Source organism: Cupressus sempervirens, chromosome 9, assembly GCF_028749045.1.
Source record: "Cupressus sempervirens isolate cs-2001-9-10 chromosome 9, ASM2874904v1, whole genome shotgun sequence".
In the NCBI taxonomy this organism is placed as follows: Eukaryota; Viridiplantae; Streptophyta; class Pinopsida; order Cupressales; family Cupressaceae; genus Cupressus; species Cupressus sempervirens.
This window is the reverse complement of record NC_143126.1, coordinates 582,298,393-582,314,854: the sequence shown is the minus strand read 5'-3', so window position 1 is coordinate 582,314,854 and position 16,462 is coordinate 582,298,393. Positions and strand designations below refer to the sequence as shown.

Below are 16,462 nucleotides of genomic sequence, written 5' to 3'. Positions count from 1 at the left end.
TTTGGAAATAGAGAAATTTCTGGAATAGAATCAAGCTCAACAGAATAGAAGACAACGTTTACACTAGATCTGGAAGTATGTACCTTCTCTAACCTAATAAAATTGAAAACCTTTTTGGACAATCTACAACCCTTAACGTACAAAAATAATAGATTCCGGGGAGCAAATGTTGGTTCCTGATTCATAGAGAGTAAATCGTTTAATAACAGTGAAAATGAGGGAATGATCTGAACATATACCAACATATTCTGAACAAGCTTTGGAAGTTGTGACTAGATGGGCATCCTCAGACGCAAAAAATTGTAGGCACTATTAATGTTTACAACAATTTGTTTTTCTTATTCATTCAACCACGACAAGCTATTTCAATACAAGATTCAGAGTGCAACAATTTTGAAGCGAATACCAATGCTATCTAAAAGTGTCCGAAAATGCTCGAAATTATCCAGTCTTGCAGTGCCAACCCTGGTAAAACAACCATGGACAAATTTTAGAATGAAAGCCTAATAAGTTTTGGATTCAGATTTTAGAGCGAAACCCTAAAATGTCTTGGGCGCAACCCTCAGAAGATAGATAAATTAATAAGAAATATACCTTTGAATACAACCGAAGATTGAGTTGCAGACTAGAATGTACAGGGTGAAGACCATAGTCTACCCCCTAGAAAGCCAAAATCTGATGCAGTATGAAATGAATAAGCGTCCATGTGTCTGAGATGAAGTTTACATGCACAAGCCACGTCTGGAGTCTACAGATGACACTAGGCTAAATGCATCACTCCGTTGCCACTGCTTGTCACGTCCTCGACACTCCTATTTTCTGCGGAATAATTAAGTAGGAAAAATAAAAGACTGCCGAGAATAAAGCCCCCGGCCAATAGGAAAATAGAAATATTGAGCCTGAAATTTGTGGAAAATGGAGAATATTATGTGCGAGTGAATTTTGTATGAATGTTTTAAAGTTTTTTCGACTCTTCAAGCACAGATTAATGGAAGGAGTGAGGTGAAAACATTAGTCCCCGCCTATGGGTGGCAGGTACTAATAAAACTAGATATTAGAGCAGAAAAATGTCAAGTCTTGTGAGAGCTTCTCTAAACTCTCACATAGAGTGAGACAAGGTACTGATCTAGCAATTATGTGCTATTGCATTTTAATTTTCTACATGGCATATACTTACAATTGTGGTCTAAAAACCAACCACACTAGTTAAACAAGGAACAAAACATCTGATATACAACTAGTTAAAGCTACTGTTCATATGTCTCTCTTATTGACCTATACTCATATTTCATTGTTTTTGAAAATAAATGGTAGTGTGGTTGACTCTTAAGTGACAACACTAGGTCTACTTTAAATATGATTGAAGTGGGTTTACTCAATAGCGTTGAGATGACAAGGACTAGTCCTTTGTGGCTTGAACTCAACATGAAAGAGTTGCATTTTCCATATCACCTGAAAGCCAACAACTCAATCTTATATTATAATAGAGATCTCTAATATTTTTAATGTGGAAATAAGTAAACAAGGTTGTGATCTATGTGGTCAAATCAATCATCTAAAATTTAAGGAAAATGAATCAATCTTACCTGATGTCGGCGAGAGTTCTATCTCACAGATAATAGTCAGTGGTAGATTGAATGAACAATAATTAATGTCATAGCCAAAAAAACCATCCGCAAGTAGTGCCCACAATCAGGTTGGTCAGGTCCTTCACTCTGAGTAGCCACTGACTTTCCATATGCTTACAGTATCATTTGGGACATGGATTCCCTCAAATCTCTTTCACCATAAGACAACACCTTACTTTCTTTATCTTTTTATTCGACGCTTGAGGGTCTCTTTAGACAGAAGAGCCATGCCTCCCTTTTTGGTCCTTACGTCCCATTGATCAACTTATTTACAACCTCTACCCAGTTGTTAGAATAACATAATTGAATTGAATCCTCTTTTTCTCCCTCTACAAATTTGGCACTGTGGAATGTAAAAATAGGACTAATTTCCTCATATAAAGCCATAATGTTCTACCTTTATCAAGCCAAAGACCACCACAGTCTCGACCAAGTGATCTACATTGTGCCCCTCGTTCCCCCTACCCATTATTCCTCTCAATAACACATGCACCATTTGGATGACCAAAACTTCCAAAATTCTTATGCTACCTACCATTAATGCCAAGCCTATGCATAAAGAATGAAAGGATAGTGGTTATAAAGATTTGAAACTGGTGTTCTTTAAGTCCCACTATCAAGATTTATAATCAAACATGATAACCATTATTTAATGATATACCCTTGTAAATTTTCAAATTCAATTTATAAAAGAAAAAATTTAGATGTCAGAAAGAATGATCAGATGATTGTCCATATGAAAAATAGTTGTCACATCCTTCCCCACTTAGAAAATGCATCATTCTGATACAATGGTATATAAGAAATTTCAATCATATCCAAAGACATCTAAGGAAATAAAGATAACAATATCAAAGTCTTTCACTACTCACAATAATGTATGTACTACGTTTGATTCTATTAATAATATTGATGGGTAAGTGCACAAAGTTGTGGACCAAAAAGATGCAACAAATTTTTTTCTAATCTAAGCCATAGTGTGATTGTACTATTGTGTGATTATGCTATGGTTTGGGTGGGATGAGCCTATTACTTGTGCAATGGAAATGGTAGCGCGATCGCACTATTTGAAAACTTAATGAAAAGGATATAGTGATTGCAATCTTGAAAAGTTTTATATAAGAAAAAAACCCAAAGACTTATTTCTCACTTGTCTCCCTTTTCTCTCTATGGGTTTCCGCTTCTCTTGTCTTCCAAGGAGCATGAACACACTGTGGCAAGTAGTTTTTAACCCCTATTTGCATGAGATATGACTCCACTTCATCAGAAATCACAAACCAATCAAAGAGGTATGGATTTCAACTCTAGTTTTTGTTAAAATTTGTGTTTTTAAATATTTTTTTGAATTTAAATTGGGGTTTGCTTAGTTTTTAAAAATAGTATTTATTTAATTGTCAAGTAATGTAGAAAATTCACTCGTGAACAATCCACCACAAAATCCAACATAAGACCCTCCACATGATCAACCCAAAAACCCTCAAAATGAAGAACAACCACTTCCAGGGACCCAAAATTTTTTTTTGAATAAAATTGAAAGAGACAAAACCAAGTTAGAAACAATTATTAGGAGTTTAAAGAGTTCACTTCAATATAATCCTAGTAGGGCACAATTGACATAATCCCTTAAGACCATTGTGGGTCACATTTGTTACCGGTCAATTGAATCTATGGAATAATAAAAGAGAAGAAAAAAGAAGATATCTTTTGATAAATTGTTATATTCAAAGATCTAAATAAAAAACCGATTACCAAAGATGAGATATGTGCTTTGTTTAAAATGCCTGGAGAACAAAACACATTAAGAAATACAACAAAAAGGTTCCCCATCCATTGGTGCATTCATGAAGGTATTAAAAATAAATTTTGGGGTAGGTGTTGGATGGTGTTTGATGCCCCTTTTTGTAACAATCTTGAGGTTCCAAAGTATTTCTTGAAGAAATTGTATTGTGATTTTGTCCTTTGGGGGATCCCCAATTATTTTGATATTCTTCATTCTTAGGGTAGAGGTGGGGGATCATCATTGGATAGGTCAGACACAATGTAGAATACATCATCAACTATGCTTGATCTGATCATCAATACACAGTTCGTACAACCTTGTTCTTTGTCTGTTATGCTGCCAGTTTTTACAAATATAATACTATGTTGACATCAATGGAAAATACAGTCATGAATGTAAAATGTCAATCATGTTAATAGTCTCTCCAATTCTTAGGATACTCCCCCTAAGGAATACCATCAACATTGTTGCTAACATAAGCAGCATCAAAGTTTTAGAATGGTGTTAGTTTGTGGTGACTGATCAAGGAAGTACTGTACATAATTCATAAATTCTTTGAGGTGAAAATTTTTTTGGACCGTGGCTGACATTATGGCCAATGTATGGCCAACATATTGTAACCCTAAAGTGGCATAAAATTACTTGTATCAAATGGCTTAGGGTTAGATGTTTTCATAAGGTGTGATGCAAAAATTGGTTCTTGCAATAGTATTGAGTTGTAAGGGATTATGGATTGTAGTTAGGTTGTAATCACTAGATCGTAATAATATTGGACTTGTTGCTTGGTGGGCGTAGCTCAAGGATTGGGTGAACCATGTTAAATCTTGGTATCTTGCGTTCTTTTTTGTGTGATCTATTATTTTCTAATATTGGTTATATTTGCATGTGATTGTTATTTCTATCTGAGGTTTAATCCTAACAAATGGAAGATCCACTAAAAGATACTAGAGGGACCAAATTAGATTACCTAAAAACTTACTTTTTAGGCCTTGGTATTCATATCAATATGATCACCTAGAAATAGAAACTCCCATGCTTATCCCACAAGACACCAAGCCTTCAATTTATCACTACTCCCGTGTTGTTTTTTTATTACTCTTTACCCCACTTCCTCCCCAAAACTATAATATTTCTTAGTGCCCAAATCCACAATGTGTATGATTATGTAATCGGAGAGAAAAAGATAATGTTGGAATAAACTATTTCAACTTTTCACTTTGGCAGTTAGTTTCAACCAAACTGCACTATGTGTTAAACGTTCCTTAACCTATGAAAAATAGTGAGCCACATCTTCTTTTGGATTGGGACTTCTCTCCTCATGTAACTATCTATGTGGAGAATAAGTTAGGATAGAATTTAATTTGATTTTACCATTTCATATTCTAGAACTTGTGAATACCCTCTATAAAAAGAGGCAATGCAATTACTCAATTCAATCAATGAAAATCCTTTCTTCTCTAATATGTTGTTGTAATTGTTCTTTGTTTATGATGTTGTGATAAATCTCTTTATTTATTTATTTTTTAACTTGGTACCACAGCATCTATGACCCTTGGGGTTGTGGTAGAATTATTTTGTGTGAAATTCTAATTTTTTTGTTGCAAGTTATAATCTGACTGAGTAGCATCAAATAAATCTTTGGGTGTTTGGAAAGCCAAGATGGGTGATGGAATAGATTTTTTTATTTTTGAAAATTCCAAGACTAATAAAATATTTCTAAAGAGAAGGGAATGTTAGTAGTTCCTATATCGGCTATCGCTACATTAAGAGGAGAACAAAATTGTTTGAGGTAAAATTATTTGTTTTGTTAATGTAGAGAAAATATTGTGGAAGTCTTTTGCCATTGAGATGGGGATCATGTCAAATATGTTTGAATCTAATTTATTTTTTAAATAATTTAAATTCAAAGAAGAGGATATAGTTGTGAATGTGAAGTATGGTAAATATATTGAATTAACTATTAGAAATTCAAAGAAAGTGTTGTTTGTGGATTAATTAGAATGGGGAAGCAAGGTAAAAAAGTGTTATCTAGGAGAATGAAAGTTTAATTCTTGAGATAAATAATTTACAAGAATAAATAAAGAAAGTGAAGAAAGATATATAAGTTTAATTTGTGAAAAAAAAAATTGAAAGAAGTGACAAAGCAATGATATGGGAGTAGGAAGGTGTAAATGTTTTAATGAGAATAGTGTTTATACATATGAAAATGAAAAGATAGATAAAAAGTTAAAGTTGTTTGATGATATTAAGAAGAGAAATGTAGAATTAGAGAGAAAATTGAGGAAAATAGAAGAGGAGAATGGTGTGTTAAAAGATGAATTAAATCAATCACTTACAATTAGAAATGTAGGCTTGAAGATAAAATTAATATGTCATATTTCATGTAGCACAGATAATTTGGATCCATCACTTGATACATTTGATTTTTATAAAGATGATAACGAATGTAAAAATGAAAAGGACAATGTGCTTACAAATAATACTAGTTGTGATAAGAATGTTGGTTGGGATATCATGAATAAAATGGGCTACAAAGGTAAAGGATTGGGAAAACATGAAGAAGGAATTTAAGAGCCTATTGAGCCAACAATGAGACCAAAATACAAAGGACTATGATATAAAACAAATAAAATAAATGATGATATGGGTTCAAGAAAATATGTTCAATGTAAACAATATATGCAATGTTCAAATTGTAATAGGAAATGACACATGAAAGATAATTGTTAGGATCTATCCATGTAATATTTGTGGTTTAAAGTCATACTGAAAAGTTGCATTAGAATAGAATGTAAAGAGAATTCTATGTAGAAGTGCTTAAAAATGGAATTTGGATGAAGCTATGGATCAAGTTGATAGAAGATCACAAATACGAGCAAAGGCTTGTTTAATTACAAATGTTTGAGTGTGAGAAAAAATAAAAATTCATCAAAGTTTGAATTTTCAAGAAGGATAACAAAATATTTGAAAAAATTGGAATCAATGTCTAGCAAGACATCCATGAAAAGCAAGATTTCATAAAGGAGGAAAGATCAGAGATAATTTTCCCATCATTGAAATGATGTTGTTTGTTCCAAGTCTTTGAAGGGTTTGTGGTAAGCCAAAACCACTTGTTTGGGTGAAAAACCTAAAGCAAATGCAATTGAATTAATTAGGAGAAATCCCAAATGGTAATGAGTGAGCCTGTTAAAAACCCAAAAACATAATGACAAGAAGAAAAAAACTCCAAAGTGATAAGGGGAACCAAAATTTTATGTTGTAAATGGGTACCTAAGAAGGCTTAATGTTGGGACCCATCCTATTTGATTAAACTTAGAAGTTTCAAGGAGGTTTCTATTTGAAATTTTGTGTTGTAATAATTTCTCCCACATAAAGATTCATTAGTGGTAGAAATTAAGGGAGGGTATTGGAATAAACTATATCAACTCTCCATGTTGGCAGTTAGTTTCAAGTGAACTGCACTATATGTTGAACATTCCTTAACTTATGCAAAATAGTGTGTTGTGTCTTCTTGTGGACTTGGACTTCTCTCCTCATGCAGTCATCCATGTGGAGAATTAGTTAGGATAGAAATTAATTTGATTTTACCATTTCAAATTCTAGAAGTTGTAAATGCCCTCTATAAAAAGAGGCAATGTTGTTGCTCAATTCAATCAATGAAAACCCTTTCTTCTCCAATTTATTGTTGTAATTGTTCTTTGTTTATGATGTTGTGATAAATCTCTTTATTTTCTTATTTTATAACAGATTAGAAACCCAAAAAGAACGCTCCTACTCCAAGCCATCGTTGTGAGACATAAAAATATGTCCCCATTTGAGACACAATACTACCTATGATGCCACCACCATCTAATACAAGCAACTTTGTATCCACCAATTTACTAAGATTGCTAAAAAAAATTCCACCACCACTTAGCCCCAGCTGCACCTTGTCAATTTCCACTAGATGAGCATGTTATTCCAATTTGAGATATTTTTTCGGCTTGAATTGGGAACATGACAATTACCCATGGAGGATCCCCTGATAAGTAGCCTATTAGCTAATTTCATTAAGGCTAACTCAATGAAACTTCAAGATATAATATTATTTTTTAAAATTAAGATATTCGTTGGTGATATTTAAAAAGAATAGAATACTTGTATGTATGTTCACCTTAGATGGCTTCCGCTTCTTTTATACATTAAAATTTATTCTAAACAAAGATTATTATGACAAGAGATGCAATGGATCAAAGTTCCTATCAATAGAGTGGGAAGAAAGAGATGAAGATGGAAGAAGATATGAAGATAGAATGAGATTGGAGATATAGTAGTATGAAGATAGAGTGAGAGGGGAAAAGGGAGATAAATAGATATAAATGTAGGAATGGAGAAAGAGATCAATGACAAAGAGGGAGTCAACAAGGGAGATAAGAGTAGAGGTAAAGAGAGGGGGAGAGATATGTAAATGATATATAGAAGAGGGTGTCATATACATTTACTAGTATATTAACTTCAAGTGGTATATGTAAAAATATATATACAATTTTTTTGTATATAATAATAAGAAAATTGTTGTTAGATTTTTTAAATATAATCATCTATACTTAAATTGTGATAATTATCATCATGAAAGTTTTAAATAATAATTTATATTTAATATTATTTAATAGTTTATGAATTTTACTTTTCTAAATGATTGATGGAAAACATGACTTCTAAGTTACACTTAACTAGCATTAAATTAATGAAAGAAAAATATTAATTAATTTTTATTTTTAAATAATATTTTTATCTTTTAAAAAAAATTTTTTTTTAACACTTTTAGAAACTAAGAATATACTCCTCAAAATAATTATTATTTTGACCATTGAAAAATAATAATGTTATTACATAGCAAAAATTAAAATGTCAAATATATATATAGCACTTATTTAATCTATGATTAAAAGTGAATTTATTAATTTTTTATTATAATATATTAATTTTCTTAAATACAATTGAAAAAATTGAATGGCAAAAGAAAAATAATAATACTTAAAATTGTGAAATAAACCATCAATTTTTTCATAACATTAAAAAAATTGTTTGTACCACATAGTTTGTTAAAGGGAAAAAAATGTTAAAGTTTACAATAAACTAGAAATATCTATATATTAAACTATTATATGTACCTTTTGCAATAATGATGAGGTCATTGTAGTACAACAATTAACATAAGATAACAAATGTTTTATAATTTTTTTGATATGTAAAAGGCCAAAGCCAAGATTAATTATTGTGTGTTGTGATTAATTATTATTATTTATTAAGCATTGGTAGATTCAAGAGGCTCACAATTTACCATTGTGTTGTAGGTTTTTGCCTTTTTTATAAGTTTTTTTATTAATGATGGGTAGTTATCAATAATTTTTTAATATTTAAGAAAAAAAATTTTATTCTCCCTTACATTTTTTTAGTGTTGGCCAATAAAAATATAGATAAATGAGGACAAATTCCAAGATCTTGGTAGATCCCTTACTTTGTTTCAATTGAAACTCATACGCTTTAAGATTATCTCACAGGTGTGCTGCATTATGAAACTTGAGAAGGACAAGCTAAAAAGATTTCTCCGTGATGGGCATGCTACTATGTTCATCTACGAAATGAAACATGGGCTGGAATGAGCTAGCATTATTGATGACTAGGCTGCTTTTGAAGAAGCTCTTAAGCGGCTGATTAAGGAGATGCGGGATACTAGAGGCCCTTTTTCTGATAGACTTGAGTTCTTTGCTCATATTCTTGAGCAGAAGAAAGTTGTTTGGATGGAAGGAGAGCTGGGATGGACTGTGTGGATTGATGATCGTGATGATATTCTGGATTAGCTTATCTAATTTCTCTTTTTGTAATCTCGCTGAAACTATTACATATTGTGCTAGTTGACTGATTATGGATTACCAATTAAACTAGGAGGTTGAGGTTTGCCTCCCCTCTTTTGATATTGTACATTTCTTTTTGATCTACCAATTATTTAATTTAAAAATATAGATAAATGAAATTTTTTATACTCGTTAAAATAAAAAATTAAATTGAACTATAGAAATTTGCTCTAGAAACATTTAATTGTTTATCATGATTGGTTGAAATAATTTAAATAATTGTTCTTGATTGCAATAGTATTCCTGTCTTTAGGAAGAACTAAACATACAAGAAATAATTTATTACAATCTAAAGATGATAGAAAATGATACAATTTAAAAAAACATTTATCTCTTCAAAAATAAGTTGAAGGAGAAGTCAATTGGATTGTGGATACATGGGTCTACCTTTAATATTTTTGCATGAGGTAAAATTTAAAGCTATTGATTGAAGAGAGAGGTAAGCATATGCATACGATGATGGAGCCACTCTCTTTGTGATGTGGTGTAAATAAACATAGCTGTGGAAAAGGAGAGAGATCAATAGGCCCTGCATATGTAGGACTTCCCCATCCAAAGTTAGTCTCATACAAAGAAAATCGAGTCCAATGAGTAATTGCTAGCTTTCCAGAGAACTCAATCCTAGTGGGTTTTTTTACCTCTAAATAATCTATTGTAGATCGTATGTACTTCTCTGTGATAGATTTCCTTGTTATTTGGACAAGATGAACAATTTCAGATAATGATTTACTAGTCAACTCATTAACTGTGCTCATAGCACATGCTACACCTATAAAGTTTCCATAAAATCCTTCTTTAATAGGAGATGTAAGCACTGATCTCCCATTGGTTGCAAAAGTGAGTCTGATCTCTTGATCTTTAGGAGTGATCTGAAGAGCTCTTATCCATGACCTCCAAACATGTGCAGCCATCACCTCAAAGGTAGAGCATCTCAACCCTGACTCCATGAACACTTGCTCCTTCAAAGATGCTTGGCATTTATGGTTGAAGCAGAATCCCTTTTGAATTAATTTTTCTTTTGACATGAGGCCCATCAAGTTAGAATTATCTTCAATGTTCTCAAATTCCATGTGCTTAAATTGGATGAGAGGGGGAGATCTAGGCTTTAATTTCTCTCTTTCCCAACAAGGAGGGACTGAAATAAATCTTGCTCCCCTTACCTTCTCTGCCCATGCATTCATAAATTGCATTGCTCCCATCCCATCACATATACAATGACAAATTCTCAATCCCAGTGCAAATCCCCCACACTTGAAATATGTAACCTGAATCATATAAGATTTTCTCAATTATATTCATAAGATGTTTTTTGTGTATATATAAATTCTAATGAAAACTAATAACAGCATATAATTACATAATCATCATAAATATTATTTCAAAATAATTTAATCCTACTTTATTCTTTGTCTTCTAAATTAACAAAATATATAGATTGTACTCCTTCATATTAAATATTTTATTTAAAACCTATTCAAGTTAGATTATTTAATCTTTTTGGTGAAAATATGTATCATTTGATTTAATTATATCATAACTACAATTTAATAGCCACATGATATGCCTAAAATTTTCAAAAGGATAAGAACATTTATAATAAAAAATAATTTTTAAATTATAAAATACTATCTCATTAATTTGGATAATAGGTTAATGAAGTTTGTAGTTCATATAAATACTATTAGATAATTTCAACCTTAGCCAAAGAAATACAACTTGATTATTTTTATAAATGACAATATAAAAACAATGAAAATTTTAAAAATTATTCTTATAAATGACAACAAAATTTTAATGCATAAATCTATTATACAAATGATATATCTATTATCATTTAAACCATGTAAGGAATTATCAGCATAAGCCTTTATTGGGAGTACCACCAATTTAAGGATGAAGAGGGTATTCATCTTTCAAGGTGGTGACATGCAAGTGCTATTAATTGGGTGTTGAGAAAAGATTGTTCAGAGAAATATTTTCATAATTCATACCGTTTAAAAGTATCCATCATATTTCTTAAAAGTATTTTAATAGTTGTTGGTAATAAGGAGAAATAAAAATACTATAAAATATTCATGTTGCAATCAACAATGTTATTTTGCTACGCGGCCTTGTTTTAATGGCCAGGGACCATGATTGCGGTTAGTGATCATTTGTTATCTACTAAAAGAGGTCATAATTATTCAATATTTCCTCATGAGAAAGATTATCTTTGACAAATTGGATTTCTCACACGGATTAATAGGAATGTCAAACAAGAAAAGTTACATTTTTAGAGTTAGAAGAAGCAATCAAATTTTATTTCCACTATAAGATAGATTGATCATGATTTTGACATTACCTAGTAAAATATTTTGAAAATCATTTCTTTCATAATAAATGTATACAATTTTTAACAATTTTATAAGATTAAACATTTCATTTTTAAGAACTCCCTAAAATTTTAACAAATATAAATTATATAATATAATAATAAATATGATTAATTAATTATCTTAAAGACTATAAAAAATAAACTTATTTTATCTTATATTTTATACCAATAAAAAATAAAAATTGTTTTAATATAAAATTAATGATAATAAAATAAAGTAAAATAACTATGATAATATTTCTAATTTAAAATTCAAAAATAACTATGACAATAATTATGATCTTGATTGAGAGCAAGAAGTTTTTTAAAAGAATGTGATCAATTTAAATTTATTTTTATAATTTAGAGTGAAATTTATTAATGTATTCTATTAGTCTATGGATAAACTAATTATTTGAATGTTCTGGCTTTAAAATACATTCTATTTTTTAATGTATTATATGATAATTCCAATGGCTAAGTTTAAGTAAGACATTCAAAACTTTAATGTATTATAAATTTGATAATTCAAATATTTGACTACCCATTAATGTGATTGAACCAATTAAATCAATCAAAATTCAAAGTGTGTTAGTTAAGACTAATAGGAACCTACCTCTCCCTCTTAAGTATTCTTGTTTCCATTAGGTCATGTTTTTTTTGGTTATATTCTCAATGATTATGTCATTTGAGCTCTTCAAATAAGTATCTTCCCACCTTTATTTTCGACATGGAATAAATTGGACAACCCACCTCATATTCTTGCTTACATTCATAGTTACCTTTATTTTATTCTAACTTGCATTCCATGATTTCTTTGGAACTTAACTTTTTTATAAATGAATATATAAACATTTATTTTATAAAAAAAAATGAATAAATTTAAAAATTATTCTTATAAATGACAAAAAATAAAATTAATGTATAAATCTATTATACAAATGATAATATACACTTGAAAAGAGTTAGGTTATTTTGATGTATAATTCAAACCTAGTAATATGTGAAATAAATAAGATGAATCTAGTCCACCTCATTATAGTCTTGTCTTGGTGGATTTGTTTATCTCTATTTTATTATCTACAATATCTTATATAAATTTTTGAAATGAGTCTTTTCTAATTAAGATTGATTTATAAAATATATAAATCTATTAAATAGATGATAATATACACTTGAAAAGAGTTAGTTTATTTTCTTATGTATATTTCAAACCTAGTAATATATGAAGAAAATTATATGACTTCAACCTACTTTCTACATACCCCTACTCTCCTGAATTTGTTTGTCTTTATTTAATTGCATGTTGATATCTTATACAAAGTTTTGAAATGTGTCTCTTCCACTTCAAATTGATTTATAGTATGTACTAAATCTATTATTGAAGTGTTGATATAGACACTTGAAAGCAATTAGCTTTAAGGCAGGGGGGAGGGCATAGTTATTTGCCATGTATATTTCTCCTCTATCCCTATAGATTTGTTAATTTCTATTCTATTTCTCACTAATATCTTATATGAACATTTGCACGCCTCCCAAAGTTTGGTCTATTTCTCACTAATATCTTATATGAGCATTTGCATGCCTCCCAAAGTTTGGTCAAGGGCATTCATGGTGGTAGGAAGAAAACAACTTACTCCACGAGGATTTCAGAATTTCAAATTCCATTCTAACTCTTTTTCCTCTAATAATAAACATCTCATAGAATTTTCTAAACTAGAACTCTAACATGAACATTTATTTATCAATATATGTACTATCTATCTATGACCTCAAATTGACTACTTTTTTCTACCCTAATTATGGTGAAAGCTAGCCTCTCTATATAGACAACAATGTAGAAGATAAGAAAAACGAAGGAGCAAACCCTAAAAGTGCATTATCCAAATAAGTTATAAGTTATCTTGTAGACCAATTTCAAACCTGAGCAATGAGGAGAGGGAGGTCAAGTATGGTGAGATGTTCCTCCCCGGGAAAGCAGTAAACGAGTGGCTTCCATGAGGGATTGGGCATGGCAAGAGATCCCAACTCCTCCAAAGCCAAATCAGTAGAGGCCTCCACAAAGAAAGCTCCTTGTGCCGTACAATCCACCTCCAATTTTCCTCCTCCAACATCTCTCAACCTTCCAGCGAGAGGATAATAGGGCACCAACACCTCAGCAAGAGCCCTCCTTATCACTTTCCCCGCCCTCAATCCATCATGTGGAAGAGGAAGACCCTCTTTTCTACTGTAAAAATAAATGGTGGGTGTAAGAAAGCGTGTTCCCACCATGTCATCCAGATTAGAGAGGTAAAGAGAATGAGTGGAAGTTGGGGCCACTGGAATAACTGCACCTTTCTTTTTCACACATATCTTGATCTCAATACAAGGAGCTTCTAACTCATTGACACAACTCGATGACATTTTTTTTTGGGTTCTCCCTTCAAGTTTTGATTTGTGTTCTTTGAAGACGAGTTGAGTGGGGTATATAAGTAGTAAAAGGAGGAGATTTTAGTATTCATGCTCACAAAGATGGTGGGCAATACAAGACTAAAATAACTACTTATGTCATAGAAGATAATTCATGCTTTCCATATTAACTTCTAGAGTTTTCTGATATGGGTACTCTGGATAAGAAATGCATTGTTGTAGACTCGTTTTAAGTGAGAGGTTTTGTAACATATTGGTCATTCTCTTTGTGGCCACCTTCCTAACTTATATCTACTCTATCTACACGTTGCATGCAATGGCTTGTGTGAATAGTAAAATGACTTGTGCCAAGATGGTGATGTAGGAAATAAATTCGTTTGCATAAGAGTACTATAGAGAAATGGATTTGGTTGTTACCCACTTCTGTGGGTCTAAATTCCATGAGTTGAATTTAATATGTAGGGAACATCTTTAATTTCTCCAAGTCTGCAAATATTGTACTACTTGGACTCACATTAAGGACTCATGTCTTTAATTTCTCCTTTAAGATCAACTGTAGACACCGTTTGTTTAATTTTTGTGTAACCATAGAATAAATGTGATTGTTTTCGTTATTCTTCTTTGAAATGTAGAAATCACATCTGGCTTTGTGGTGACAGAGGCATTTAAAGCTCCCAAGAAATTTAAGTCGGTAAAAAATGATTTTGAAAGAAATCTGTCATAGAGGTTGAAACCGTGTTATTTCCCTCAAAGAGCATGTACATAAAACTTAAAAGTAATTATGCAGAGTACACGAGGCTTAAGCAACATCGCACTCATGTATGTTTTGATTCCATTCACAATGAATATGATACTGTAAATATTCTTATTCTGTAAAAATAATTATTTAATTCCTTATCTGTCACAAAAAAACTTGATCCTTCATCAATTTGGAAGCGGCTATCCTCCTACAAATTGTATGGTTGACCAATTTTCAAAAAATTGAAAATATTATGATTTTTTCTCAAAATTTCAGCATTTGATCTTCAATCAAAAAAAACAAAAATATTTGAAAAGAAATCACTAGGTGACTCTGGAAATAAACGGTCTGACTTTGTTTTGTTTTCAGTACATTTTGTCTTGAGATTAGCCTGTCCCATCAATTTATTGGCCTGACAAATACACTGATGTGGCACAATCCTTACACATTTATTTTTCAAAAATTTAAAGGCTTCTAAAACTTGCAAAGATCAAAGACAAAACCACTAGCAGCAAAACTATTTTTTTAATAAAAGTCATTTTTTTCTACATTTTACGATTTCTAATCATTGAATTGTACATAAATGTCATTGTTAAATATTAATCATTAATGTTATAGAATTAGGTAAATACATTTCAATTTTGGTAGTTGTTAAATAGCAGTTGAACTGCTACCTTATCTATGTAATGAATGTTAATGAATAGAAACAGAAATTTTTTGCTTATGTTTTAATTATTTTCCATTATATGAGATTTCCGGGCCTAACAATGGTATCAAAGTAGGGAATATTGATACAACAAGGGAGAGGGAAATAGAATGTAGTTATTTTGGATTCCCTAGTTATAAGGAACCATGACCATTCCCATGAAGAAATGGTGGAACAAAGGATGGTTGCAAGTTGAGTAATGTTTAATATTTTAATAAAGTTTGTTTTGATAATGAGAAAAAAAATATTGTTTATTCTCTCTCTGATTATTTACATCATTTTGGTATTCTGTAAATTGATACGGAATATGTCTATGTTTATATTGTCAAATCTGATGGAAACTGATACATGTTTGGTTTAAGAACTGATTGCAGAGTAAGACTTCATTTTGTCCAAATTTGATTAGTGGATGGAGCAAATATTGGAATTTATGATTCAAACATTTTTGGTTCTTTGTTTGAAAAAGTCATTTCAGTGTCTAGTATGTTTTTGTTCTTGAATTAAATATCATCAAGAATAAAGTTATATACTATTTTCAATGGACAATATTGGACAGACTCAAAAATCGACATGCAAGCAAGATTGAAGTATTTTCATGAGCTTGTTAATATACTCAATTTATTGGTTCTGAGATTTTTAAAAGTTTTTTCCAAAGATTGGTATCTAATTATATTTTAGATTAAATAATGCTTGTTGGATTGTTACCGGGTCTAGTATTTGAGCATTAGCAGTAAATACTATTTGAAAAGTTCAATATATATTTCATAATAGCAAGTTTTTAAAACAGAATCTTGAATACAATACGTCAAGTTTGGGCCAAGTTAATTGATAACTATTGCATGATATTGGAATTTCAAAAAGCATTCAGCTATGTCATGAAGATTAAATGTCAAGTGAATATTTTTTATTCGGAAAAGGTGTACTATTATTAACAAAGTGGAGAAATAAAT

At 30.8% G+C, this 16,462-nt stretch overlaps 1 protein-coding gene and 1 long non-coding RNA gene across 2 annotated transcripts; both read right to left on the bottom strand.

The window, feature by feature from the left end:
* Positions 1-312: 312 nt before the first annotated feature.
* LOC149540016 (uncharacterized) lies at positions 313-680 on the bottom strand. Its single transcript, XR_016355962.1, has 2 exons — positions 595-680; positions 313-465 (listed from the first exon to the last, which is right to left on the bottom strand). It is a non-coding gene; the product is annotated as an uncharacterized LOC149540016 (long non-coding RNA).
* Positions 681-9,694: 9,014 nt separating this feature from the next.
* Positions 9,695-14,061, bottom strand: LOC149540015 (HXXXD-type acyl-transferase family protein). Its single transcript, XM_089802642.1, has 2 exons — positions 13,582-14,061; positions 9,695-10,570 (listed from the first exon to the last, which is right to left on the bottom strand). The coding sequence occupies exons 1-2, from the start codon at positions 14,059-14,061 to the stop codon at positions 9,695-9,697; spliced, it is 1,356 nt and encodes a 451-aa protein (XP_089658768.1).
* Positions 14,062-16,462: the final 2,401 nt, after the last annotated feature.

Bases quoted from the DNA above. Each gene is read 5' to 3' on its own strand.
- LOC149540015 (XM_089802642.1), bottom strand. From the start codon at position 14,061: ATGTCATCGAGTTGTGTCAATGAGTTAGAAGCTCCTTGTATTGAGATC. The intron at 10,571-13,581 runs GTTTGAAATTGG...TATATGATTCAG, and splicing joins TCCCTCTCCTCATTGCTCAG to GTTACATATTTCAAGTGTGG.